The sequence below is a fragment of the Castor canadensis genome, chromosome 16, assembly GCF_047511655.1.
Source record: "Castor canadensis chromosome 16, mCasCan1.hap1v2, whole genome shotgun sequence".
Taxonomy (NCBI): Eukaryota; Metazoa; Chordata; class Mammalia; order Rodentia; family Castoridae; genus Castor; species Castor canadensis.
Window position 1 is genome coordinate 42,220,069 of NC_133401.1, and position 26,646 is coordinate 42,246,714.

The 26,646-nt window shown below is 53.1% G+C and overlaps 1 protein-coding gene across 4 annotated transcripts; it reads right to left on the reverse strand.

Moving 5' to 3' along the window:
* Positions 1 to 7,636: 7,636 nt before the first annotated feature.
* Pdlim7 (PDZ and LIM domain 7) lies at positions 7,637 to 25,191 on the reverse strand. 4 transcript variants are annotated; one of them, XM_074058766.1, is made up of 13 exons: positions 25,037 to 25,191; positions 23,976 to 24,082; positions 20,144 to 20,295; positions 20,031 to 20,061; positions 19,084 to 19,100; positions 18,701 to 18,837; positions 18,543 to 18,579; positions 17,529 to 17,590; positions 17,145 to 17,379; positions 16,094 to 16,274; positions 8,325 to 8,445; positions 8,124 to 8,239; positions 7,637 to 7,968 (listed from the first exon to the last, which is right to left on the reverse strand). In XM_074058766.1, the coding sequence occupies exons 2-13, from the start codon at positions 24,069 to 24,071 to the stop codon at positions 7,882 to 7,884; spliced, it is 1,272 nt and encodes a 423-aa protein (XP_073914867.1). In that variant the 5' UTR covers positions 24,072 to 24,082; positions 25,037 to 25,191; the 3' UTR covers positions 7,637 to 7,881. The 4 variants fall into 4 exon arrangements, with proteins under 4 accessions (XP_073914867.1, XP_020018350.1, XP_020018351.1 ...); XM_020162761.2 differs by lacking the exon at positions 19,084 to 19,100 and adding an exon at positions 19,480 to 19,598; XM_020162762.2 differs by lacking the exons at positions 7,637 to 7,968; positions 8,124 to 8,239; positions 8,325 to 8,445; ... (1 more) ...; positions 17,145 to 17,379; positions 17,529 to 17,590 and adding an exon at positions 17,973 to 18,333.
* Between the last annotated feature and the right edge of the window lie 1,455 nt (positions 25,192 to 26,646).

Below are 26,646 nucleotides of genomic sequence, written 5' to 3' on the forward strand. Positions count from 1 at the left end.
TACCACACCCATCTTCAGTTGCTGGTCCCATGCTAGTCCCATGCCTGCTAATCACACCCCCCCCCTCCTGTCCCTGCTCCCTGACCTTGTTGCCTCAGGCCATCTCCAGCCCAACCCAGCTCATTACCTCATCATTCCCAAAGCTTTCCCTTCTCTGTCCTGTGCCCTTCCCAGATTGGGTCAGCCTAGGAATTCCTTTGTGTTCTCTCCCAAGCCTCAAACCTCCCAGAGGAACCCCAGGGAAGAGCTCCTCCAAGGACACTCCACAGGACCAGCTTCCTGACACCTTTATTTCCCCAAGAGCTGAGCACAGAAGGCTGGGGACTCAGAGAAGTCCCCTTTCAGGGAAGTGGAAGCCACTGTCACTATCTCCTGGAACATCTCTCTTCCTTGTGTCCCCTCTCCAAGGGGACCCTGAAATCCTCAATGGCTCTCAGAGCCCTTTCCCTAGCTCTCAGAAGCCTTTTCCATCACTGTCATCTTTCCAGCAAGGTGACAGAACAAGAGCAAACTTCACCTGGGCCAATCTGGGGGGAGGAGGAGGTGGTTTCAGCTGTACCTCAAGTTCTGAGTTGGGTAAATACTTGGACGATCCGGGATGCCAAGAGGAGAGCAGAGTGCACATTTACTCCAGCACTTTGAAATAGGGGGAACCCCTTTAACCCTGTAATCCTAGCTACTGAGGAGATAGAGATCAGGAGGATTGCGGTTCAAAGCCAGCCCTGACAAACAGTTTAAGAGACTCTATCTCAAAAAAAACTCTTCACAAAAAAGGGCTGGTAGAGTGGCTCAATGTGTAGACCCTGAGTTCAAACCCCAGTATCACAAAAAATAAATAAATTTAAAACTTGAAGCACTTCCCCAGCCCCTGCCTTGGGAACCTGGTGCCTGATGTACCCATGAACCCCTGGCCCTGACACTTTCTCCACTACTCCCAATTAGCTTCAGGTGCAGGCAGGGTCGGCCCAGGCCTGTGCCCTAGCCCCACTGGCCAATAGGTACAATTGGAAGGCAATGAAGAAGGCCAGGGGACAGAGTGGGGTGCAGGACAGGGAGGAAGGGGTCAGGAGCCACAAGAGGACAAAGCTTCAGCCTTGCCCCGTCATTGGCTTGAGGAGTGGGCCCTGGAAGAGGGGTGTAGGGGCGCCTGGGAGGAGACAGATGGCTAAACATCTCAATGTCTAGCCTCAGCCCCTTCCTGCTTCCTTTGACTTGTCCTGGTTCACAGCTCCTCCCTCTCCCCTGCTCCAACACTTCCTCCCCAGCCTCCTGCTCAATTTCACATCCAAAACCCAGAAGCCCTCCATGCACGATAGGAGCTCCCCTTCCTCAAATTCCCACCTCCCCACTATGCACCTACCAACTCTCTCTAGCCGTGCCTACTCTCACCAGTTGCCATCTATGTCCTTAATAAACCTTCTATTTAAGAACAGTTTTAAGGAGTCAGGTACTGGTGACTCACGCCTGTAATCCTAGCTACTTAGGAAGGCGGAGATCAGGAGGATTAAGGTTCAAAGCCAGACCAGGCAAATAGTTTGTGAGACCCTACCTGTGGTGAAGTGGCTCAAGGTATAGGTCCTGAGTTCAAACCCCAGTACTAAAAAAAAACAAACAACAACAAAAGGTTTAGATTTAAAAAATTGCAAAGATAATGTAGAGTTCCCATAAATTCCACACCCAGTTTTTCCTATTTTCAGGGGAGTAAGGGGGACCCTGCTCATTTCCTGGCACCCACTCTTCCCCTTCCACATCGTCTTCAATCTAAAATGTGTGTGGAATTTACGGACACACTTCTCGTCTGTAATCGGTGTGCCCTCCAACATGTCTCTGGCATTGCTCTGGCCAAGGCCACTAGGTGACCCCTAAGTTGCTAACCTCAGTGGCTCTATCCTAGCCTTCAGTTTCTTTAATTGGTAGAAAGGGTTGGTCTCTAGTCACTCAGTCCTCCAGAGAACCTTGCCAACAAGGTCTCCTTGCCAACACCAGCTTTCCCTGGAACCCATGCCCAGTCATGGTGGGTGACCAGCAGGTGGGTGCCTCTTTAGAGGTCCTCCCAGCAGGCCTCATATCTGCCACCTCCAGCACTGATCACCCTTCAAGACACTGACATGTCGGTCTCTCCTACCCCCAGAGCTCCCCACACACTAAGAGGCTGGTCCAGTGATTTCTGGGTCCCTAGAGCAGAAAAAAATGAGCAAGGGAAAGATTTGGATTAAGAAACGCTCCTCACTGTGTGACTTTGGCTAAAATACTTCCCCTCTCTAAGTTTCCTTTTTTGAACACTTGTGAGGATAAAACAGGACTGGATGGAGGCTTAGAACATGGAAACCCCTCCATTCCTCCTAGCAGCCCAGCCCTCCACCCCCACCTTCCAGTTCTGTGCTCCCCCACACTTCCCAGGGAAGAATCAAGGCTGAGGGGAGCATGTGGGCCGCAGGACTTTTTCAGCATCATCTGGCAGAGCCTTCTCTGGCCCCATCCTGTGGCTGCAAGATCCTGCAAGTACACCTTCAAAAGTGCCCCTCATCGAGCTGGCACAAAGCTCACGGCACTTCCCAGGCATCCGCCCCTGGCACAGGGCCAACCTCTTTCATTCACATTAGCTCTGCTCCTGACAAGCCCAGTCCCCACCTCCTGCAGTGTCCTGCTAATAGTGCGACCTTAGACTAGTGGCTTTTCAGAGTATCTGGAAAGTACTTATAGTGGTAACAATGCATAGTAGGTGTTATGGATGTGTTACTATTTTTCGTGGGACCGGGGTTTGAACTGAGGGCTTTACACTTACAAAGCAGGCGCTCTACTGCTTGAGCCACACCTCCAGTCCATTTTGCTCTGGTTATTTTGGAGATGGGGATCTCATGAACTATTTGCCCTAACTGGCCTTGAATCATCACCCTCCTGATCTCAGCCTCCCAAGTAGCTAGGATTACAGGTATGAGCACAAGATGTCTATAAATACTATTTTTTTTTTCCCACATGGGTTTGAACTCAGGGCCTTACACTTGCTAGGTAGGCTCTCTTTCCGCCTGAGTCACTCTGCCAGCCCTTTTTTTGTGATGGGTTTTTTTCAAGATAGGGTGTTGTGAACTATTTGCCCCAGGGCTGGCTTCGAACTACCATCCTTTTGATCTCTGCCTCCTGAATAGCTAGGATTACAGATGTGAGCCACTGGTGCCCAGCAATAGTTTTTGTTTGTTTGTTGTTTTTGGTGGGGCTGCGGTTTGAACATGTTATTTTAAAGATGGGAAAATCAAGCCTCAGAACATGGCAGTGACTTGCCTGGAGGCACACAGCTGTTAAGTAGCAAAGTCTCATGGGAACCCAGGTCTGTCCCATGTCACATCAGCACAGCACACACCCTCCCCCTTCATTCTTCTAGCACCTCTATTTCCATACCCAGGGCCTGGACTGGTTTGGAGTTTGGTCAGAAGTAGATTTTGAGGCTAGGCTGAAGGTCTGGGAGGGAAACCAAGGGGTAGGGGACACCCAGCATGGAGGGAAGTGCAGTGGACATCTGTAGCCAGGCCTGCTTAGCATCCCTGCTCTGTCTTCTGGCTGATTTTTTCACTGTAGGTTCCAGAAGGAAGCATGTGATCCAGGCCTAGTGGGCCAGACCCAGTAACTACATCAGGGATGGACCTAAACCCCAAATCAGTCCAATGGACGTCAGCCTTGGAAATTTTGCTGGAACCATTAAAGCTCTGAAGCCAGTGGGGATGCTGAGTCGGCAGGATATGGGCCTGGAGTTTCTGGGGGCCATTTGACCCACAGTGGGGAGCACTTCTTGAGGATAAAGCCAGCACTAAGGAAGCAGACCCAAGGGATGGAAAGAGCTCCAGGAGACATCCATGGTTGTTTGGATCCAGCCTTTTCTGAAGCCAATAACTATTTCAGGTAAATTACCCCCATATTTTATTTAAAGTAGTTTGAATTGCAGCAACCTGTTCCCAAATACTTGTCATTTTTGTCAACGGCAAGGGATATAAGTAAAACCTGAGTTGACCTTCTAGTGCTCCTATCACTGAGCAAAGGAACACAGTGTGGTCCCAGGGTCCTCACTGACCTTTCTAAAGTGACATCCCCACACTTTCCCAAATACCTGGCCTCCTGAATTCTCCATAGGCTATCAGTCAGGAAGCTTCACCTTGTTCCATCATGACCACTCCTAAGCCTTTTCTCTTCTCCTCCCATTGGAGAGAGATTCTTCTTCGGTTCTCAGGGTTTGCTTTAGATTTGGGTCAAGTTCAAATTCCAGTTGATCTGTAGCTCCCTGGGGGGGCTTGCCACCAGGCCCTTTAGTCTAATGCCTTGGTTCCCTTCTCTAGCAAGGCAGCTTGGAGAGACACTAAGTGTACCTTATGTGTGTACCAAGGCCATGTGGGGCCCAGCCGGGAAGAGGCAGTGACAGAATCACCAGTTCTGGAGAAATGGTGGCTCGCCTTCCACCGCCTCTCTTCCTGCTGACTCGAAATGAGCTAAACTGGAACAAGCCCCTCCTCTGCCTGCTGCCTCTCTGGTTGCCCACTCAGTCCCCTGCCATGGGCTCTGCCCCCTCAGCTGGGGACTCTGCACTCTCCAAGGGTGCTAATGGTCTCCCCTGCCTGGCACAAGGACATTCATTTCCATTCTCCACAGCCCCCACCAGCTTTGGAACACTGTGATCCTGGCAGCCCTGCAGTGGCGGGGGAGGGGGAAGAGGCACAGGAGGGGCTGGGTGGTTCAGTGGGAGGGCCTTTGCCTTCAATCCTTGGAGCAGCAGTTCCTGGTCACACTAGCTGGGTGGCTCCTGATAGGTCACTTTTGTCTTTCTGAGCCTTGGTTCCATCTGCAGTATCACTCACCTTTAAAGTAAGGGATTGGGCTGGCAGAGTGGTTCAAGTGATAAAAGCGCAAGCCCTGAGTTCAACCCCCAGTGCTGTCAAAAAAATAAAAATAAAGGATTGCTGTTTGCCAACATAGGGTGTGGGGTGACCATCCAGCTCCTCGTGGCCAAGATGCAGTCCCCACCTCGTCCCTCTTCCCCCCATTCTACCAATACCAATTCATCTTCAGCTACCGTCTTTTTAAAAATCTTTTTTGGTGGTATTGGGGTTTGAACTCAGGACGTCACACTTGCTAGGCAGCCACTGTACCGCTTGAGCCACTTCCATCCGCCAGCCCTTTAACCCTCTTTTGGCAGGCACCTCCCAGGTTCCTCCCTCCATCTCTGTCTTGGCACTTAGCTGACCCTGACAGTGACTTCCTCCTGGTCCACCACAGTCAAGCCTCTTAAAAGAGCTGTCTGCACTCTCCTTCCACATCCTCACCATCTCCCCCAGCCTGTTTGTTTTAACCTTGGCAGCGCCCCAGCTCTCAGTTAACCTGATCTGGCAAATGTCACCTTGCTGTGAAATGTCATGGGGACTCCTCAGTCTTATCTGTCTGTTGACATTGTTGGCAACTTCTGGAAACACTCTTGGCCTGCTGCAGCTTCTCTGCCCGGAACTCCCTGGAGGCTGTGAGTCTCCATCTCTGGCCACTCCCCTTGCTTTTTCTGCCCAGTGCTGTGATGTTGATGTCCTAGGTCCCTGTCAGTTCTCTATGAGAGGCCCTTGCTAGCCTCACACTGAATTTGGCCCATGTTTGTTAGTTTTTAAACAGGATTTAAAAAAGTGAAATAGTTGTCAATAGTAAAAACAAATTTCTCACATAAAAATCAGAGGCTCTGCATGCTGTGGATAAACTGGCAGATCTGGCTGCATTCCCACACCACAGCCCTTGGTTCAGGCTGAGGGGTAGCTACTCCCAGACCGGCTCATAGCAGCAATCGCCATCCGCCCAGTGCTCTTGCTTTCTTGTATCCATGGAAACAGAAGATGGACTGAGAGGGCTTCGAGGTTCAGAAGTGGGAGAGAGTACATATCCTTGGTGAAGCAAAAGACATTCTGTGTTTAATATGCCCTGTGTATAGAGGTTGAAAGAAAACTACATCCCACCTGCTTTACCCCTGATGCTACCTGCCAGGTCGCTCCCCAGCTATCCTCAGGCATCAATTACATGTATTTATGTTGAGTGCCCTGACTCCGTCCCAAATTCATTGTTGAATTGAATCTGAGGTGAATCTGGACTTGAACCTCCCAACAGCTTCCTGGATTGGTCTCCTAAATGTCCCCTGAATGAGGCACCTCATTCAGTCATTCAACAAACATTTATTGGGTACCCACTATATGGCAGGCACTGTTCTAGACTCTGGAATGATACCAAAACTGTACCCTCATTCTCCAAGGGTCCAAGACAACACTACAAGTCCCTTCTCTTAAGGGGATCAGTTTAAGTCTGCTGAGGTCAACATGTAGGCCTCCCAGAACCTGGGGCTACCCTCTGAAGTGGTCAGGCCAGTGGTTCCTCATGCCAGGGATTTACAAAGGATAGGTGGTCACACTGAGTTGTCCTAGCCTTCTACTTTGGGTCCTTTCTTCAGTCTCTCTTCAATTAAGGCTTGGGACAGGAGAGGTGAGTCCTTCTAGGGTGCTGGAGATTACCAGTGGGAAGCAGGAAGCCCCAGAGAATGACGCCACCACCAAAACTCCAGTCTGCATTGTACCAGGCAGAAGTGGGCTCCCCAGAAGGGACTGAGGGCCAGCCCGTCTCAGGGCAGTGCACCCTGCTTCCGGCCTGGCTTTCAGTCTGTCTTGTGGCTCAGAGGCTATGTGACCTTGGTGTGGTATCCCAGCCTTCCTAAGCTTCATTTAGAAAATGAGTAACTGCAGACGCCTTGCCAGGGCAGGTATGATCACATGAGAAGATGTAAGCAATGCCTGCTACGTACTAGATGCCTAGTGAAGCTGTCCTCCCTACCTCTTATCTCCTGGGCCCCTGCTTTGGGCTTCTTGGGTCTTGTCACTGGGTCCCATCTTTTTTTATTTTTGTGGCACTGGGATTTGAACTCAGGGCCTACATCTTGAGCCACTCCACCAGCCCTTTTTTTGTGATTTAAAAAATTTTTTTTTTCTTTTTGGTGGTATTAGGGTTTGAATTCAGGACTTCACACTTAGTAGGCAGGAGCTCTACCAATTGAGCCACTCCCCCAGCCCCAGTGTGATGGTTTTTTTCGAGATAGGGTCTCATAAACTATTTGCTGGCTTTGAACTGAGATCCTCCTGATCTCTGCTTCCTGTGTAGCTAGGATTACAGGTGTGAGCCACCGGCACACAGTCTTTGGGGCTTCTTTCTACAACAGAAGTGAGAACTGGTCCCTTCAATAGTTTGAACTCTCTGTGCCCACCTTGCCTTCCCTCAGCCTGGCATTTTTGGCCTCCCAGGACCAGGGGCTGACCTCTCCAGACCCACCTTCTTTTCTAGTTCTCCAGGCTACGGATGGTAATGGAGGATGGTACCTGGGGCCTCACCTCTGGAGATCTACCCCAGCTCCTCTACTTTAACCTTGAGGCAGGTGAGGCTAGTGACTCCCCTCACATCTGTGGACGCTGGGCCCACCATACAGGGTCCTCCTCCCAGGGTCCAGTGACCCTGTGACTTCCATGACCTCATTGGAAGTACCAGCAAGATGGCCAGCAAAGGAAACCATCTTAACGGCCACTCGCTGCATGCCTCCAACCCCAGCATTCCTGAGGCACAGGGGAAGGCACACAGCACACAGCTGGACACAGGTTTATTGTGGCACGAGTGAACAGGTGTGGGAGCACCGTGTGTGATGGAGGTGGAGAAAGGGTGTGTGGGGAAGTGAAGGGGTGGGACAGGGTCCAGGGAACCCCAAGCTCCAGCCAGGAGTTGGGGTTGGGGCAGCCATTGCCAGCCCTTCCCAGAAATGCTGGGGGTGATGACTCCAGGCCCCTTCTTCTTCAGGCCGGGTGGGGCCACAGTAGTAGTGGGCTAGAGGGCTCACACATGGGAGAAGGCGTGGCTCTTGCAAAGGGGCTTGTCTTTCTTGGAGTAGAAGGTCTTTCCTTCTAAGTTGATCTGACATATCTGGGGACAGTAAAGGACTAGTCACATGGGGTCAGGGGCAACAGGAGGCCCTTTCCCAATCTCTCATGCATCCCACAGGCAGGAGGTAGAAGTGCACTTGGTGAAGAACAGAGGGCACTGGGTGCAAGACCCAAGCACAAGGGACAGGCTCTCACCGCGCACACAAAGCATGTGTCATGCCAGCTGAAGCCCAGAGCCTCCAGGAAGCGGTCCCCAGCATCGATCTTGAAGTCACAGCCTCGGCATTTCGTGCCAAACATCTTCTCGTAGTCTAGAGATGGAGAAGAGTATCTGGGTCTGGCTCATTCCTGATCCCCACCCCAATCCTTCCTTGTGTGCTCTGCGGCACCCCATACCTCGCTCACAATAGGGTGCCCCTTCTTCCATGTAGAAGGCCCTGTTGCGAATGGGTGTCTTGCAGGCAGCACAGGTGAAGCAATGCACATGCCAGGTCATCTTCAGGGCGTGCATGATCTCCTGGGGGCCACAGTCACTCCATCAGGCTCAGCCTCTCCCCCCAGAACACAGGACACAGCCCTGTGCCCTCGTCCTTTTCCTAGTAAATATCACATCTACATATCCATGGCACCTAGGGCTCCACCTGTCTGGCCCCAGACTTGCCACGTCCAAAACTTAGCACCCAGTTTCCCTACCCTGAACTGCCCCTCCCACAGATGATGGTAACTGTACCGTCCCATCTGCTCTGCCCAAGTTCCCTTTTCTCTCACACCCTACATCAGGCCCACCAGTAAATCGTGCAGGCTCCACCTTGAAGATACATCCAGCTGGGCATAGCATTATACACTGTAACACCAGCACTCAGAATGCTGAGGCAGGAAGACTGCAAGTTCAAGACCAGCCTGGGTTACATAGTAAGTTCAAGGCCAGCCTGGGCTACATAGCAAGGTCTTGTCTCAAAAGAAAGGAAAAATAGCTGGTGAAGTGGCTCAAGTAGTAGCATGCCTGCCTAGCAAGTGTGAGGCCCTAAGTTCAAACCTCCAACAAACAAACAAAACCCCTCCCACATATCTAGCCTCCCAATGGCTTCTCACAGTCTCTCTGATGTGAGCTGTAAGCCACGGCCTTCTCTGGATCTATGGCCTGGTCCCAGTGCCTACATGAAACTGGTCTTTGCCCTATGCTGGGCCACAGTGAGCCTCTACGGGGCACTCCAGGCCACATCCCCTGCTCAAAACCCTCTTGGCTTCCCATCTGTCCAAATAAAAACTACGCCCCAGAGGGCCCAGCAGCCAGCAGGTCTGCCCTCTGCTCCCTTCATGTCTCACGTGGATCCTGTCACACTGGCCTCTTTGCCTGTCACTGACACACTAGACACATCTCCATCTTGTGGCTGTCCTCTCTGCCTGGATGGCTCTGCCCCACCTTCTTCAAGTTTCTGCACAAATGTCCCTTTCTCTGACACCAGTGATTATTTCAAACTGCCTCCCCACCGCCATGCTCAGGGCACCTCTTACTCTGTTTTTCCATAACACCCATCTCACTGCCATCCTACCAGGTAATTTACTTATTGTGTCTGTTGCTTACTGTCTGTCTCTCCCCGACTCATCCAGCTAAAATCTTAGGCTGGGCGGACGAGAAGCATCCTGCTCTATTAGTGGATCTGTCCTAACAGTGCCTGGAGCAGGCAGAGGCAGTGTAGTGTGGGACTTAGCCAACAGTTTTACCTTCTCGCAAGTCAAGGCTGCTCCCCCTGTGAACTGGGGACCTGATCCCAGGGTTACACAGCTGTTATGATTGTGGCTCTGCATCTGAAGCTGGGGGGTCCCAGATCCAATTCCCACAAGGGCCAGGTGGGGCCTGGGTCACATAGGCTCCCTGTCCTGCTTCTAGTGGCGGTGCTGACTGTTCATTTAGAAATACCTAGAAGACTCAGGTTGAAACCTAGGCATTAACATGAAATCTTCTGATTTTCTTTGGCTTTTTTTTTTTCGGCAGCACTGGAGTTGGAACTCAGGGCCTCATACTTGCTAGACAGATGCTCTAAACCTTGAGCCACTGCCACTCCTCCAGCCCTTTTTTTTATGATGGGGTTTTTCAAGATAGGGTCTCAGGAACTATTTGCTCATGGCTGGCTTTGAACTACAATCCTCCTGATCTCTGCCTCCTCAGTAGTTAGGATTACAGGTGTGAGACACTGCACCCGGCCTTTTTTTTTTTTTTTTTTTTTGGTGTATGCTAGACCAAGTACTCCACCACTGAACTCCACCCCTAGCCCAGATTTTTAAATGACCACTGATTCAGACATAAAAGTGTGAACATGTAGCTCTGCCCTCTACATCTGTACCGCATCTTCTGTCTATCAAGAAACCACAATGGCCAGGAGTGACAACACCCTACCTTAGTGAGGCTCTGAAAAAGCAACATGCTCTAGTTTGCACAGCCTATAGAGGGCAGAAATGGATTTCATGTCCACACCTGGCTGGCTCCTCCCACCACCTGGTGTAAAATCTGTTTTAAGGGAGCAGCCAAGGGGTCCAGGTGAAGAAAATGGGGTTTCTTTTCTTTTTGTGGCACTGGGGTTTGAACTCAGGGCTTCATACTTGCTAGACAGGCGCTCTTACTGCTTGAGCCACTTTGCCAGCATGAAATGGGGCTTCTTGTTGGGGGGAAAGAGGGCTCTGGCAGTGTTGTAGGCTGCCAGGACTGGAGCCCCAACCTGGGAGGCAGGTTTCTGCTGGGATTCAGAACCCGTGCGACAGTTAGGACTCCTGTTTCTCCCCCTGGCATGTGTTACATCTGTGTGCTCTGATATTGCTACTGTCCTGGCCGGGGCCCCTGGCCCTAGCTGTCTTCCAGCCCTCCCCAGAGGAATCTTTCTGAGGCCCATCTGACCTCTCCCCGCTACAGCGTCAAACCTCTTAACACAGCCCTTGCCGACTTCATCTGCCTCCACTCACACCCTTCTCAGGTGATGACTTGTGACCCGTGTGACACGAGCTACTCCCTCTGCTTGCAGCCTTCTCCTTTGTGTTCCTACTCATGTTTAGTCCCACTCAAGAGGCCACTTCCATCCACTTGTTCAAGTGCTTGCTGAGGAACTTCCATGTAGAGGTCACAGCACTTAATACACACAGCCCTGTTTTCAGTCCAGAGTTCACAACGTGGGACAAAAGGACTCAGGTGTAGGGCGAAGCCTGGTGGGAAGAGTGGGTGCCAGGAAACACATGTCTAAGGAAGTGATAGTTGAGTCCCAGAAGAGGAAGGAGTGAGGTAAAGGAGGTTACAGAACTCACTGGCAAAATGGAGAGGACAGTGGGGCTGAATGAGAGGAGCACCGGATTTAATGTGAGCAACTGGACTTGAGACCACACAGGTCCTCAGATGACACACAGACTGGACGGGGTCTCTATTAATGTTTACCCTACCCGCTGGAGCTTCCTGCCAACTCTGCCAAAACAAGCTGACATCCCCGTCTTCCTCAACTCATGCTCCAAGGTAGGGTCCTTGGACTGTGGCCAGGGCATGGAGCCAGTGGCAGGGAGTATTTTCAAGGAACTAGTGGACAGTGAGAGCCCCTACTGGAACACCTGCCTACCAGGAGGGTGAGGTGGGGGCTCCCTAGGGTCTGTCTAGAGTCACACAAGAGAGAAGCTGAGGCTCCCTGGGAAGCTATGGCCTAGTCTGGGGCAGAAGCAGTGTTTGCCACCCAAGGCATCCTCCAGGACCTAGGAGCTGGCAGGGCCCTGTGGGCCTTATCTGTTCTGTGGCATGAACACAGGGCTGGAGGGAGGGAATCTGAGGTGCAGGTAGATTGCAAACAGAGAAGCCAACCAATAGGATGAGGACTGATGGAGTGGCTCAAGTGGCAGAGCGCCTGCCTAGCAATGAAGTTCTGAGCTCAAACCTCAAGAAAGAAAACAGAATGACCGTGATTTCAGGGAACAAAGCTAGATTCATAGCTGAAGAGAGGTCCTGAGGTCCAGCCCATTTTTCTAGAACAGTTCAATGAGTTGTGGCCTCATGTGACAAGGAAATCACTGTCATTTGGGGTAAAGTTTTCCTTAGCTATAAGATGGGAATCACCAGACTGACCTCATAGTATGATTACGAAGCTGGATAACAGGTGCCCTGCAAACACAACCTGTTGCTTTAATAACAAAGATGGCCAAGGCCATGGCTCAGGCCTGCAATCCCAGCTACTCAGGAGGCAGAGATCAGGAGGATTTCGGATCGAAGCCAGCCCTGGGGAAATAGTTCCTGAGACCCTATCTTGAAAAAACCCATCACAAAAAGTAGCTGGCAGAGTGGCTGAAGTGGTAAAAGTGCTTGCCTAGCAAGCATGAGGCCCTCAATTCAAGGCCCAGTACCACCAAAATAATAATAATACGGCAACAATATCCATTCTGCCCTTTCTATCTACTGATGGAAACTCCATTTTTGCTAAGTATGGCTGACCCAAATAAAGACCACATTTCCCAGCCTCCTTTGCAGCTAGCTATGGTCATGTGACTGGGTTCTGACCAATAGGATGCAAGCAGAAGTGCTGTGTGATAACAACTCTAAAGATGAATGCTATGGGTCCCTTCTGTTTCCTGTGGCTGGACTGTGGACATTTTGGCTGAGACTCAAGAACCATCCCTGTGGTCATGGTTACTCTCACCGTTATGAGTATGACCATCACAAAGCTCTCTGGACACATCTAGCAACCCTGCCTCCGGTTCTAGAAAGGATGTGGAGAGAGCCCAAGGTGGGAGAAAAGACCCTCTGGCTCAGTCCTCATACTTTGGTCACCTTGGGCAATTTCCCCCTATATGTACACAGGAATGCATTCAGCTTCTCAACCCTGCCTGTTCTGACACCTTTCCTCCCAGAGGTGAAGAACTATCAGCTTGTGACACCCAGCAAATCCCTTCCCCCAGTGTGAGCATCTGGGGACAAAGCCTACACCTGTCTTGTTCACTATGTGTCCTCAGCATGAGACACACTACCTGGCACACTGTCCACATTAGTAGGAAGAATGAGTGGTGAAGGTGGATGGCTCAATATTCTAAGCTTTATATACACCCTGATGGGAGCCCCAAGCCTGGCTCCGGTGGGAGCTATGAGGAAACCTGGTAGGGCTAGGCACTGTGTTTAGCCTCTAAGGGAAAAATAGCATTTTATATCACAGGATTTTGAGTCTGAATTTCTGCCTTTGCCACTCAGTAGTCCTGTGCACTTAAAACCTGTCAATTTATCTTCCAGAGTTTCCGCTTTCTTGTGCATTAGAAGCACCAGACTCCAGACTGGCATCTCAAAAATTTACAACTCCCTTCTCTTCTGCTGTCCTCTCTTACCAAGGCTGAAGAGCTAAAAAACAATCAGCTCTTAGTATCTGGGGTTTAGCATCTGCAGATTCAACCAATGATGGATCAAAAGTATCAGGGAAAAAAGCTGTACCTGTGCTGAACAGCTATAGACATTTGTCATTATTCTCTAAACAGTACGGTGTGACAACTACCCACATAACATTTTCTTTAGACTAGGGATTACAAGCAATTTGGAGATGACTATATGGAAGGATGAGCACAGGTTGAGCGTCAGTATCTGCAGGGGTCCTGGAACCAATCCCCTGCCTAGGGACAAGTATTCAGGGGTTTCTGCTTCTTTTGGACATGTAACCGTTTTCTAGTCAGTGAGATAAAGATGGGAGCCAGTTCCTGACTTTTCTTTGAATCCAAAAGCAAAACCTTATTAGAAGAATGCTATTTGGGGCTGGGTGTAGCTAAATGGTAAGGTGTGTACTTAGCAAGTGCGAGGTCCTGCTTTGGTCCCCATGCGTGCCCCCTTCCCCCCCCAAAAAAGGTTATTCTCCCCTTCTCCTGCCTGGAACAATAAATACATAGGCCTGGGGATTTCACGGTCATCTAACCACCATGATGTGATAAGGGTGAAGACAAGGTTCACATGCTAAGGATTACAGAGTAAAAAGGTGGAAAAGGCCTGGGATTAAAAGACACCCTTGATCCCATTATAGTAGGGGATTTTCAAAAAAGAAAAAGAAAGGAAAGAAGGAAAGAAGGAAGGAAGGAAGGAGGGAGGGAGGCAGAGGGGAGGGAGGGAGGGAGGAGGGAGGGAGGAAGGAAGGAAGGAGGGAGGGAGGAAGGAAGGAAGGAGGGAGGGAGGGAGGGAGGGAGGGAGGGAGGGGAGAGGAAGAGGCACCCTTGAGCCACCGTTCCAGCGTGTGATGTTTTTGTCAAGTCTGTGAATTCTTGAAACTGAAATAAGTAATGCTCTCGGTTTCAATCTTGGTAGTGGGGTTTCTGCATCCAAATGCAATCCCACTTAGTATGGTGGCCATCTCGTGGCCTGTCCAGCACGTCCCTTCGTAGGGTAACGTCACCCTGGTTTTATTTTAGGAAACCAGTCGTCCCTCTCATCTAGGGTTCAGGTGGAGCCATTTTACCCCCAGCTTCAGGGATGGGAATAACCCAGGCCTGGCCAATCAGTCATGAGACTTGGTTGGGAATGGTCACGTGACTCAAGCCAGGCCAATGAGCATCAGCACTGGGACCTCAACTGGGACAGAGGCACTTTCTCTCTCTGCTTCTGGTGCTAGGCTGTGGAGATGGAACCCTGAAGGCACTCTGGGGAATGAAGCCAACACAAGTGAACCAGAGGCAAACGAGACAGCCTTGGTCCCTGGCTGGATTCAGTTGAGCCCTCACCAAGTGAGTGCAGCTATTACATTTGCTTTTGCTCAAGCCTTTTTTGAACAGGATTTTGGCCTCTCTCTCTTTTTTTTGGTGGAATTGGGATTTGAACTCAGGGCCTTGTACTGGCTAGGCAGGTGCTCTATTGCTTGAGTCATGCCCCCAGCCCTTTTCCTTTAGCTATTTTTCAGATAGGGTCTTGGGTTTTTACCTTGGACCTTGATTCTCTTACCTGCACCTCCTGAGATGCTCGGATTACAGGCATGCAACATCATGCCTAGCTTATTTGTTGAGATGGAGGGCTTCACTGTCTTTTTGCCCAGGCTGGCCTCAAACCAAGATCCTCCCAGCTCTGCCTCCAAGTAGCAATCCATTTATTAGGGTGGTTTTTCCTGTGGTCCTGGGGTTGAACTCAGGGCCCCAAGCTTGCCAGAAAGGCACTCTTACCACTTGAGCTATACTTCCATTTTTGCTTTATATATATATATATATATATATATATATATATATATATATATGCATGGATATCTATGTACACATATACATAAATATATACATATGTATATACATATATATCTATATTGATGGTACTGGGGTTTGGCTTGCTGGGCAGGCACTCTATTGCTTGAGCCACTCCAGCAGCCATTTTTTGTTTTGGGTATTGTTTTTTGGTTTTTTATGGGGTTTTTTTTGGCGGCACTGAGGTTTGAACTCACAGCCTTTCGCTTCCTAGGCAGGCACTTTACCACTTGAGCCACAGCCCTTTTGTGTGATGGGTTTTTTTGAGAGATGGTCTCACAAACTATTTTGTCCAGGGCTGGCCTCAAACTGCAAGTCTCCTGATCTCTGTCTCTTGAGTAGCTAGGATTACAGGCATGAGCCACTGGCATCTGGCTGCTTTAGATATCTTTGAGATAGGGTCTAACATTTATGCCTGGGCTGGCTTAGATCACAATCTTCCTATTTAGGCTTCTCAAGTAGCTGGGTAACAGGCATGCACCACCAAACCCCGCTATTGGTTGAGATGGGGTCTTAACTTTTTACCCAGGCTGGCCTCAAACCAAGATCGTCCTAATCCCTGTCTCCTTAGTTGCTTGCTGTGAATATAAACAAGAGCTATGGTACCCAACTTTTTTTTTTTTTTCCAGAGACACTGTTCTTGCTATGTAATCCAGGCTGGCCTCAAACTCCTAATTCTGCCTCTGCCTCTTGTGTGCTGTGATTACAAGCATACACGCCTAGCTAGGATGTTTTTTGGAGTTATTTTTGCAGTGCTAGGGATTGAATTCAAGGCCTTGTGTATATTAGGCAAACTCTACCACTGAGCTACATCCTCAGCCCTTTTAGGCTATTTAGGATTCTAGGAGCTCATGCAGTGAGCCCTAAGTCTGGCAGTTGTTCAGCAACACTTTTCAACACTGCCAGGTTCAAGGTTCACCTTCCCTGCCCGCCCAACCAGCAGCCCTACTCACACCAGTGATCTTCTTCTTGCATTTGGCACAACTGGGAGCATAGCGCACATCGTAGCAGGGGGGGCAAAAGATAGCACCCTTCTCCTCGAAGAAGCCACCCTCTTCCAGGACCTTCCCACACTGGCTGCACACGAATTCCTCAGGGTGGTATGCGTGGCCTAGTGCCACCAGGTAGCGGCCTCTGTAGGGAGGCAGGGCAGTGAGAGGGAGCATATGCATATGCAAATGAGGTAGGGGCTCCAAGGGGGTTTAACTGAACACCCATTAAAAGCCTTGCACAGAAAAGTTTATGCTGTTCCTTTCCCAAATAGAAGACAGGCTTGGTGCGTGACTTGTACAAGGTCACACGCCAAGAGTGAAAAAGCTTGAAAGGAATCAGCTCTGTCACGGTGCACTGCCCTGATGACAGGAGAAGCCACTTTAGAGCCCAGACTAAGTAGAAGCTGATAGTTTGAGTCTAGTAAGACACCCGAGGGAATGAGGTGCTGAAGCACAGGAGGGCCACTGTGCTGATGAGTGCCTCAGCAGACCCTGGCACCCTTGCCCACTTCATCAGGCCTGGGGAGGGGCCTGAAGGCCCTAGAAAAGTGGGGTGTCAGAAAGAGGTAGTACTTTCTAAAGCATCTAAGAGCTGATAGAAGACAAGAGAAGGCCAGGGCTAAGAACTAGGAAGGTTCTAGAACCCATGTGACCCTGCTAAGCCTCAGGAGCAGTGCAGAGTAAGAGACTCTGGTCTCTCTGCCCTGAGAGCTTAGCAGAGACTGAGCATATGGGCCCTTCCTCACCAGAGGGCAGTGGGTGCAAAGGTGCAGCATCAGGATGTCACTGGCACCTTCCTGCATTTCACCACTACCAACACTGCTACAGGTGTGTTGTGGGTCATGTGGGATTAAGAGTCTGAGGGCCTGGGTTAGGTCCCCACACCACTCCAGCTGGGAACGGAATCCTTATTCTCCCCCGTGGTAGCAGCTGAAGTGAGATGTGTGGGCAAACAGGCCAGGGCCAGGCTTTAGGACAGGAAAGGCCAGGGTAGAAGGGAAGGGTCACCCACCGGATGACCTTGTGGCACTGGTGGCACACAGGAGTCTTGCCATTGTTGCCGCCCCCTCCTGTGCCCCCTCCAGCGGCGGCCTGCACGATGGAGGTGCGGTTCTGCAGAGGCGTGGGTGTGGCTGGCTGGCTGTGCCGGGTCAACACTGTGCTTGTTTTGTCCGGGGCATAGCGTTCAGCAAACGCAGGGTCCACAGCCCAGGGTGGGCGGCTGGTGGGGCTTGGGGTGGTAGGGCCTGCCAGGGCCGAGGACAGTGGCTCCAGGGGTGTGCACAGGGACCCCCAAAGGACAGAAGGTAGAGCCTGGAGCAGTTTAGAGGCACCCGCCACCCCCAAGCCCATGAAGGCTACCCACCCTTCCCCAGCCCCAAGCCCATTCTCTTACCAGGCCAGGGTTCCTGGGGTGCAGCTGAGGATGGGGCTGGGGCTTCTGTCCTGGGCACCTGGCTGCAAGATCTTCCATTCAAGGCCCTGGCATGGCCCTACCCCCCAACCTTGGTCCTGCTGGCCCCAGGGGAGATGCCTGGGTGCATGAGAGCAGCTGAGCTGGGTAACAGGTACCCTTGGGGTAGGAACTGAAGGACTGCTTCTCCTACTTAGGTCTCAGCTAACCGGTCTGTTGTATAAAGGTGGGGCAGAGTCCCACTCCTCAGGCAACTCTGGGGTCCCCTCATTCCAGAGAGATATTCTGTTGGCAAGGCAGGGTCCTCTGCTTAGGTACCCCTGCTCACTGAGATGCAGACTGACGGGCACACACTGAGTACTTACCATCTAACCTCCCTCCCCAAATTTGAACCAGGCCCACAAAGATAGAAGACAGAGGCAGAGGAAGCAGGGCTGAAAATGTTTATTTCCATGCCCAAGGCAACACAGACCTGGCAGACAGCAGTACCATAGGGCAAAGAGGAAAGGCAGTGTCAGACGAAGCCAGGCCCTGTGCCAGGTGGGCTGCTGGGGCCAGGCTACCAGGAGGTTCAGGCCAGGGGCAGAAAAGGGCTAGGTGAAGTAGGCAGAAGCTGGATACACCAAGGCAGTGCCCTGGGTGGGAGGGACAGAAAGAGATAGAGAGGGCAGTTGGCCATAGAGGGCCAGGCTATGACTGCACATTGAGCACGTGGGCAGAGCGCTGGTGGTGCCAGTCCCGGAGGCGAGTGTAGCGTGGGCTCTGTAGTTCCAGGACATACTTTTCCCTGAGGGGCAGAGAGAGGAGGAGGAAGTGAAAGGAAGGAGAGATGGAAGGGAGGTAGGGAAGGAAGGAAGGAAGGAAGGAAGGAAGGAAGGAAGGAAGGAAGGAAGGAAGGGAGAGTCCCAGCTGGGGAGGGCCAGGAGCAAACACAGGGGTGGTGGCTGGAATAGAAAAGGAGGGAGGTGGGAGAGGGGCTGGTGCCTGGCTTTTTACCTTGATTTCTTCAGGTTCTCCTCATCCGGGTCTTGCACTGAGAGACAGAGGTGGGCATTGACCAAGAGAAACAAGGATCACCCCAGCCTTTAGCCCTGGCAGAGGGGCAAGCCTGGGTTTGGGCTAAGAGAGTCTGCCCTGCCCAAGCTGGCACTTACTGAACTCGGTGCCCGTGAGGTGGGCAAGGATGCGGAATGAGCGGGACTGGCCTGTCCCTGGCCTCGGTCGCCAGTCCTCGGTGTTCTCCATCAGCCGCTGCTTGCTGGCATCGGGGACCAGCGGTCTGAGCGGCTGTCTGTGGGGAGGGTGTGGCTCAGAATCTCACGCTCTGGGTGGGCAGTAGGGGCAGCCCCTCCCAGGATTTGGTATGCATGGGTCATGGTGATGGGAGAGAGGGGAAGGGGAAGGCCAAGGGCTCTGCTGGGTGGGTGGGTAGGTAAGTGAAAAAAGGGAGGAGGGCAAGCCAGGGTAGGGAGGGACCACTGCCCAGAGTGCCAAAAGGAAGGAAGAGAGGGGACAGGCAGAGGGGGGGCTCACTGACTTGTCAGGGGTCTGCACCTGTGAAGGAAATAGATGGACAGATAAAGGGACAGACACAAGGAGAGGAAGAAAGATGGGGAGGGGTCAGAGTAGCTGGGAGCAAGGCAGCACTGAAGTGTCTGTGGCTCAGTTGGCCCAACACCACACCCCAACCCCAGGCACCAATCAGGGGCTGGGGTCGCTGGCTCAGACCAGAGCCCCCTAAGAGGGCAGTGGCTGCATAGGAGCAACACCCTTTTGAGAGGCCCTGTGCCTGCAGCCCAGCCCCGTCCTCCAGGGGTCGCTGCCGCACGGTCCCGCCAGGCTGGGGCGCAGCACAGACGGAGCAGTAGCGGAGCAGCGGGCGTGGGGGCTGCGTGGGCAGTGGACAGCAGTGGGCGGGCGGAGGCTGACGTACCCATTCTGCTGCGGGGCGCTGTCAGCGGGCGGGGGCACCCCAAAGGGCCGGGCCGTCTTGTTGAGGGAGGCGCTGGGTGCAAAGGTGTACCGCGGAGGCTCCGCGGCAGGGGCCTGGGCCTGGGCGGAGACAGAGCCGGGCAGGGCGTGCGGGGGTGGGGGCCTGGGCGGGAGTGGGGCGACCCCCCTGGAAGGGGCAGTGGCAGTTCCAGCTCCGCCCCCGCACATTTGGCCAGAGGCTAGGGGAAGGGGTGACTCGGATTTCAAGGGGCCCATTTGGAAGCGATGATCTCAGCCCATGCAGGGACAAGGGAGAACCAAGTGTGGGCGAGTGAGCAGCACAGGCTGTTGGGAAGGAGGCAGACAGACAGACAAGCAGACATGCATCGTGCGAGAACCGTGCGGCAGCCCCCTGCTACAGTCCCAGTTCCCCAGACTAGTCTGGCATGTTCTCTGCTCCCCATCAGGGTACCAAGGCTGGGCCGAGGAGGGCAGGTAGCTCAAGTTCAAGCCCCTCTTTCCCGCAGCCCTGATGTCCCCTGTCCTGCTTACCTTCTGCGGCTTGCTCTGAACTGGCTGGGCCCTGGAGGAGAAGGGAAAGTGGCGTTGGTGGGTCAGGCCAGAAGGCACAGGCAAGCACCCACCAGCCTGGCCAGCGCCCCCACCTGCTGAGACCCAGGCTGAGCCGCTCCCCACAGGCTCGGATCTTGTTTTGGGCTTCGATGTGTGTGAGGCTCCCAGCATTTTCCCCATCAATGCTCAGCACCCAGTCGCCAACTGCCACGCCAGCTTGTGCCGCTTTCCCTCCAGGAGTGAGCTGTGGAGAGGCCAAGAGTCACAAGGGCTCAGGGCACTGCAGCCCAAACGGAGGCCAACAGCAGTCAACCCTGCCCACACTAAGCTGCCTTGCTTCCAGAACTGAGGCCCTCGTCAGTCAACATTTTTCTGCGCAGCTGCTGGATGCCAAAATGACCTTGGAGGTAGGTGGTTGTGCTCACTGACCTGTACCATTCCCCCAACCCACTTTATTTATTCACCTCCATGACCCTCCCTTCTCACAGCCCACACTGCTATGACCTCAACACAGCCACTCTCAGGCTAAGCCCCAAACTTCTGGGCTATGACCACAGCCTTGTGAAGCTCCTGCTGGCCTCCTGCCCAGGCTGTTCCACCTACTAGATATGCCCTCTGGTTTGTGCCTGTGACATCCACACCTGGCACTACTAACAACCTGTTCTGGGGCCCTCAGAAGGGATCTGCCTGGACTCCTTGTTGTTTTGTTTTGTTTTTTTGGCAGTACCAGGGATTAAACTCAGGGGCTTGTGCACTTAACCACTGAGCTACATCCACAGCCCTGCCTGGATCCTTTGAGACCAGGAATAGGCTTTGTCACCTACAGCTTCCCTGTGAACAGTGCCTGAATGGGACTCAAGGTGATGGGGCTTCATGGGCTGTAAATAGGTGGCACCCCATGCCCCCCAACTCTTTGAGCTGAAATGGGAATCCCTGCTTTGTGTGGCAAATGAGGGGATACAGCAGGCTTGGAGGAATGGTGACCACCACCAGCATTAGCTGACGATTTCTGTGTGCCTTGGTCAAAGGAGAATGCTGCCTTAGGGGAGAGAGGTTCCATTTATGAAGGCCTCAAATACCTGGTGAAGCAACCAGGACTTAGCCTTGAGGGCAGAATTGGCCCCTAGCAGTTTTCAGGTCTCAGATGGGGTACTTCCCAGGACCCTGACAAACTCTACTGGGCCCTTCCAGCCCAGCCCCAGCAGGTGGTTGTCTATGAGTCTGAGCCCATGGGGCTTCCCCAGCCATCTGGCAAGGGGTGTGGCACTGCATTGAGCAGACTTAATTTATACTTCACAGGTGGTAGTAAGCATTTGGAGTACAGGCTGCCCAAGACTCCAGGAGGCTCCTCAGGTGTACTGGTGCACAGACTGTGCTGAGGCAGGGAGAGAAGAGGTGAGAGGTTGTAGAGAGATGCCAGGGAGCAGAAGGACCAGACAGAGATGGCCAGCATTAGGACAAAAGGCACAGGTGGATTTGATAGCCCAATTTCGTGCTCACAGGGGAAGTTAGAAGAGTGGAGAGGTGGTGAGTAGAGCGCCCCTTCTCCACCTGCTAAATGAAAAAGAGTAAGAACAGTACTCTAATCTAGAGCACCTAGTATTGCCACATTGCCACTGAATCCTCCAACAAGCCAACTCTGGACAAATTGTTAAACATCTTGCCTCAAGTTACCCAAATAGTAAAAGGCAGGACCAAGATTTGAACCTGACCCTAAGGTTCCACCACTCTACGTCTCTTCAGCTTAGATGTCAATACACTGAAGGGTCAACACACTTCAAAAGACTCCCCGATGACAGGCATGGTAATACACACTTGTAGTTCCAGCACCTGGGAGGCTGAGGCTACAGAGCAAGACCCTGTCTCAAAATGAACAAAGACTCCTTGATTCCCTCCCCTATCTCACCTTTACTTTAGTTCAATCTAACCCCTTATAATGGGTATAGGGAAGTGACACCCTGGAGGAGAAGTGACTTACTTTAGGTTACAGTGAGTCAGTAGAAAGAAAACCTGGTTCAGCCACTCCCTACCCACATAGGCAGGTTTCTGGGAGGGAGGGTGTGGGCTGAACCTCAGATGGGGGTCTTCAGGTGAGGAGGAGTGGCTCCTTGAAAAAGAGTGTGTGTGTGTGAGATGGACTACGTTCTTCCCTGGCGTGAGAAAGTGCAGGAAGTAAGGGGTAGGGGTAGGGCAGTGTTCAGATAGGTGGAGAAGGGAAAGTGCTCTTGGGGGAGGTGGCTGCAGGGAGGAACTGAGGCCAGGGGCAGAACGAGGCACAGGGATTAAGGAAGGGAAAAACCAGGGGGCTGGACAGTGTATGGGTGGGGGTGAGTCAGCCTGAGGGCTCCACTGAGTAGCCCAACCCCCCAATCCCAGACATTACCTCATCTCCCAGGCCTGGGCCCACAGCCAGCTCTAGCCCCTCCCTACTCCCTCCACTTTGGGGTCAGGGGAGGGGTAGGGGGGCTGGCCCAGTTCAGAAAAGACCACCCCACCCATCCACCCATCAGGGCCTAGATCCAACTCCAGGGCAGGGCTCAGCGGGTGGCCCCACCCACATGCAAGGGCCAGGGAAAAGGAAGCCCTGGCCCAGAGTGCCCCCAACAGGCTTCATCTGAAAGGCCATACTGAACTAATGAAGAAACTGAGGCTGAGACTGGCCAGTACTTTCCCAGAGAAGAGATGGAGGACAGACTTGAAGATTGTTTAGGGGTGTATGTGTATGGGAGGAGGACCACTGCCTTTAGTTATTCTGCTGGCAGGGCAGGTTCCAGGGAAACTCAGTAGAAGGACCCCTGGGAAGAATGTTGCCTGCCTGTCTGCCTTGGAAACCAAGACCAGCTCCCACAGACAGACTGTGCCTCTGGACCCTTCAGGCTGAACAGTGGGCACCTGGACAAACTTCTGGCCCCCTCTAGGCTGGATTTGACCTGGGCTTCCTGCCAACAGCTGCCGGCCCACAGGGTGCCTGGGTGGGCCCCTCTGGGCAGGCGGATATGAGGGCAGGAAGTCCCCGCCCCCTTCTGACCCCTAGGCCACAGTCAGAGACACCAAACCCAAGGGCTGGCCTCACCCACTCTGAGCGTGCGGTTTACTCTGAGTCTCATCTCTGGACTCTACAGCTGGTGCTTCAGCCTGATGACCAGGTAAGGGGCCCACCAATAGGGTTGTGGGGTCCGGGCCTAGGCCAATCCTTTTGGGTTCTGCAGACTCTAACCACTGTTGGACATTCCAGCAGGAGCTGCATTCTTGGGCTTATAAGGCAATCCCCCTGCCACAGGGAGGGGCCAGATCCCAGCTCCGCCCCCACCCCCCCAACCATGGACCCAACTAAGGAATTGGAGCCCAGCCTTACCACACCTCTGCTTAGAATCAAAGGCTACCACATCCTGAATGGGACCAGCAGATGGGGATGCAGGTTCACATAGGCTGGCAAGAGCCCTTTCTCAAGCTCACAGAAAGTGCATGCCATTCTATACTTCATTCAATCCTGGCTCTACCATGGAGTTGCTGATGGAGCCCTACTCTTTTCTGAGTTGTCTCCACTGGAAAAACAGTATGACAACTACTATTTCCTGGGCGGCGAGTTTAAAGTAAGATCCTGTGGTCATAGTGCCCTGCCTGGAACCTGGCTCCACAAACTGTTCCCTCATGCATAGACACTTCCTGGAGACGGGCTCACATCCTGCAGAATGGGCCTCTCCGTGGCCCTCAGAGGTGGCCCCAGGCAGGAGGTTAGTGGAATGGTATCAAGTACAGCACAGAGCTAGAGAAGTCTGGGGGCTCCTCTACTTAGTCCTTGCAACAGGTGTCCACATTTCTGGACCTGGACACTTTCTGGCCTGTTGGCCCCTGACTTGCTCCTGCTCAGATTCCACCCAAACAAAGTCCCCTGGAAGAGTCAACTGCCCAATCAAGGCTCACCCGGGAGATGGAGAGGGGCACATTGAAGTCCTTGCCCCCTTGCAGCCGGAAGCCCCAAGGTGCTGGACCCTCCAGCACTACTTTGAAGGAATCCATGGTGCTTGTTCCTGAGAGGAGAGAACAGAAGGTGAGTGGCTGGTATGTCAGGCAGGTCCAGCTCTAGTCTCTAGCTTTGGACACGAGCCAAACAGGCACGGGCAGACATTGAACACCCAGGGTAAGGGTAGGCAGGTATCTTGGCTGGACTGCTGGCTGGCAAACCACATTTGTAAAGACAACGGCAGCCGCCCTCTCCTAGGACAGGGAGGGTGGGGAAGCCCTCATTCAGGTTCCAAATTCTTTTCACCCCGAGGTGGGCTGCAGTACTAATTTGGCACGGCTTTCCCCATGTCAGACTGGAGCCGCCCCCCAAACCAGCCTTGAGCCTAGGGCGGCGGGGTGAGTCAGGGGCCCGCTCTCCACTCCCCCGCCCCCAGGTCCCGGCAGGCAGGCCACGGCTGGAGCCTGCTCGGACTATATAAGGCGTGTAAGCTGACACTGTGCGGAGAGCCTGCGGAGGGAGCACTCGGGGGCTCGGGACGCGAGGGGGAGGGGTGGGGAAGGAGGCGGCTGGAGCGGGTCCTAGCCATTCTGGGGCCGGTCGAGACCGCTGGGAGCCAGGGCGGGCCTCTTGGGTGCAGAACGGGAGGCAGGAATGGGGCGCTGCCCCTACGAGGAGTGGTGGTGGCCAGGCCCCCAAAGCGTGGCAAGAAAGGAGATCCGTCCTGGAACTCAGCAAGAGTGGTGCCACCCACGCAGCACTGCTCCCACTCCGAGGTGACTCAGTTTCCCGCTAGTCCCCCCGCCCGGGCCGTACGCTTGGCCAGATCCCGGCCGAAGGAAGCAGCGCAGGCGCCAATCAGCCCACGACCGGCTTCGCCGCAGAAAGGCGGGGGCAGGGGCCGGAGCCCGCGGGAGGAAGCCGTGCTGGCCAGATCCCCCCAAAGTTCTCTGTGGTCGTCAACAGGCCTCTGGCCCCCCAACCTGGTCCAGTCCAAGACACCCCGCGCGGACATCCATACCTGCTCTGCCCCGCGGGGCCGCTGTTTCACGGCGGGCACCAGAGAGCTGCGTTGGAATCCTCCGCCTGCGCTCTGACCCCGCCTCCGCGGACGCTGTCCGCTTTGAGTCCGCGGAAGGAGGCGGGGTCTCAGGCCACGCCCCATAATAGCCACGCCCACGGGTGGCCTCTTAGCCGGTGGGAAGCCCCACCCAATTCTTCCACCTCAACCAATCACAAAGACCTATGTCTCTTTGCGCTGATGGCACTGCCCAGACTCCGTCATCCTGAGTGGGGCGGGGCCGGGGCGGGGCCGGGGCGGGGCCTGAGCTGCTTGGACCCCGCGCCTGGAAACGCTACCTTGTCCAGCCCCTTGAGCCTCCCACAGGCGGAGTGGAAGAAAAAGAAGTCTTTTGAAATCAGACTGGCCCAGACTTCAGCTGACTCTCACCTTAGTTTCCTCCTCGACAAAATGGGACAATAATGCTCTTTTCTCAGAATCGCCTTAAGTGGGGGTGGGGGGGTCCAGAACTTCTAAATCCCAGAGACTCGAGGGGTGGGGCAAGTCGAGGCGAGACAGTGTAGTTTCAAGTTAGGTTTGTAGGGGCTGAGCATGTAGCTCAGTGATAGAGCACTTGCTTAGCATGTCCTTGGTTCCGTCCCCAGCACCAAAACCCATCAGATAAAAAAGTTAGGTTTGCAGAGCATTCTACAGAAACCAGGAAAAAAAAAAAAAAAAAAAAGCAACAACCAGCGGAGTTAGAGAAGGCCTTTGTCAGTGCCCTTGGGCTTGACGATGTTAGCAGGGCCCCCACTCCCATCCCCAGACACGGGACAGTTAGCGGCAGGTGGTAGCACTGAGACCCTGACCTAGCGCCCAGCACACACTTTTGGGATGGATTGTGTCTATTTATACCCCACTCCAGACCAGACAGCCCTGCCAGCAGATGTGGAATGGGAGACTCCAGCGGTGGTGCTGTCAGAGCCCCACTTTGACCCCCCCTCCACGCCTCAGCTAGGGCTGCAGAGGGGAAAATTGAGCTCATCTGAGTGGGTGAGTGACCAAGTGCCCACTCTCTTCTCGCCTTCTAGGACATGGTCGCTGCTGTTATCCCCTCTCCACCATCACATTCTCCCTCTTCTGCGTCATTCCCCTCACTACCATAACCTCTCTCAGAGTTGTCATCTTTGAAGACATCCTTTCTAGTTGTCTATCTATCCTCCTGTCACCACTTGCTTTCCTCCTGATGTCTTTCCAGTCAGCCTCTTGTGCCCACTAGTCCTCTGAGACCTCTCTTTTCATGATGTCCCTTGCCCTCCATCAAATCAGTGGTGGCCATTGGCTTTCATCCTCCCCAGCCTAGGAGCAGCTCTAGTCCAGGTTGATGACTTCCTTTTCTGGAACAAGCCCTTACCCCTTCAAGGTTCCTCCTGCTGCTGGGTGCTGGTAGCTCACGCCTGTAATCCTAGCTCAGGAGACAGAGATCAGGAGAGTCATGGTTCAAAGTCAGCCCTGCCAAATAGTTCAAGAGACTCTATCTTGAAAAAACCCCACAAAAAAGGACTGGTGGAGTGGCTCAAGATGTAGGCCCTGAGTTCAAACCCCAGTCCTAGGGAGAAAAAAAGTTCCTC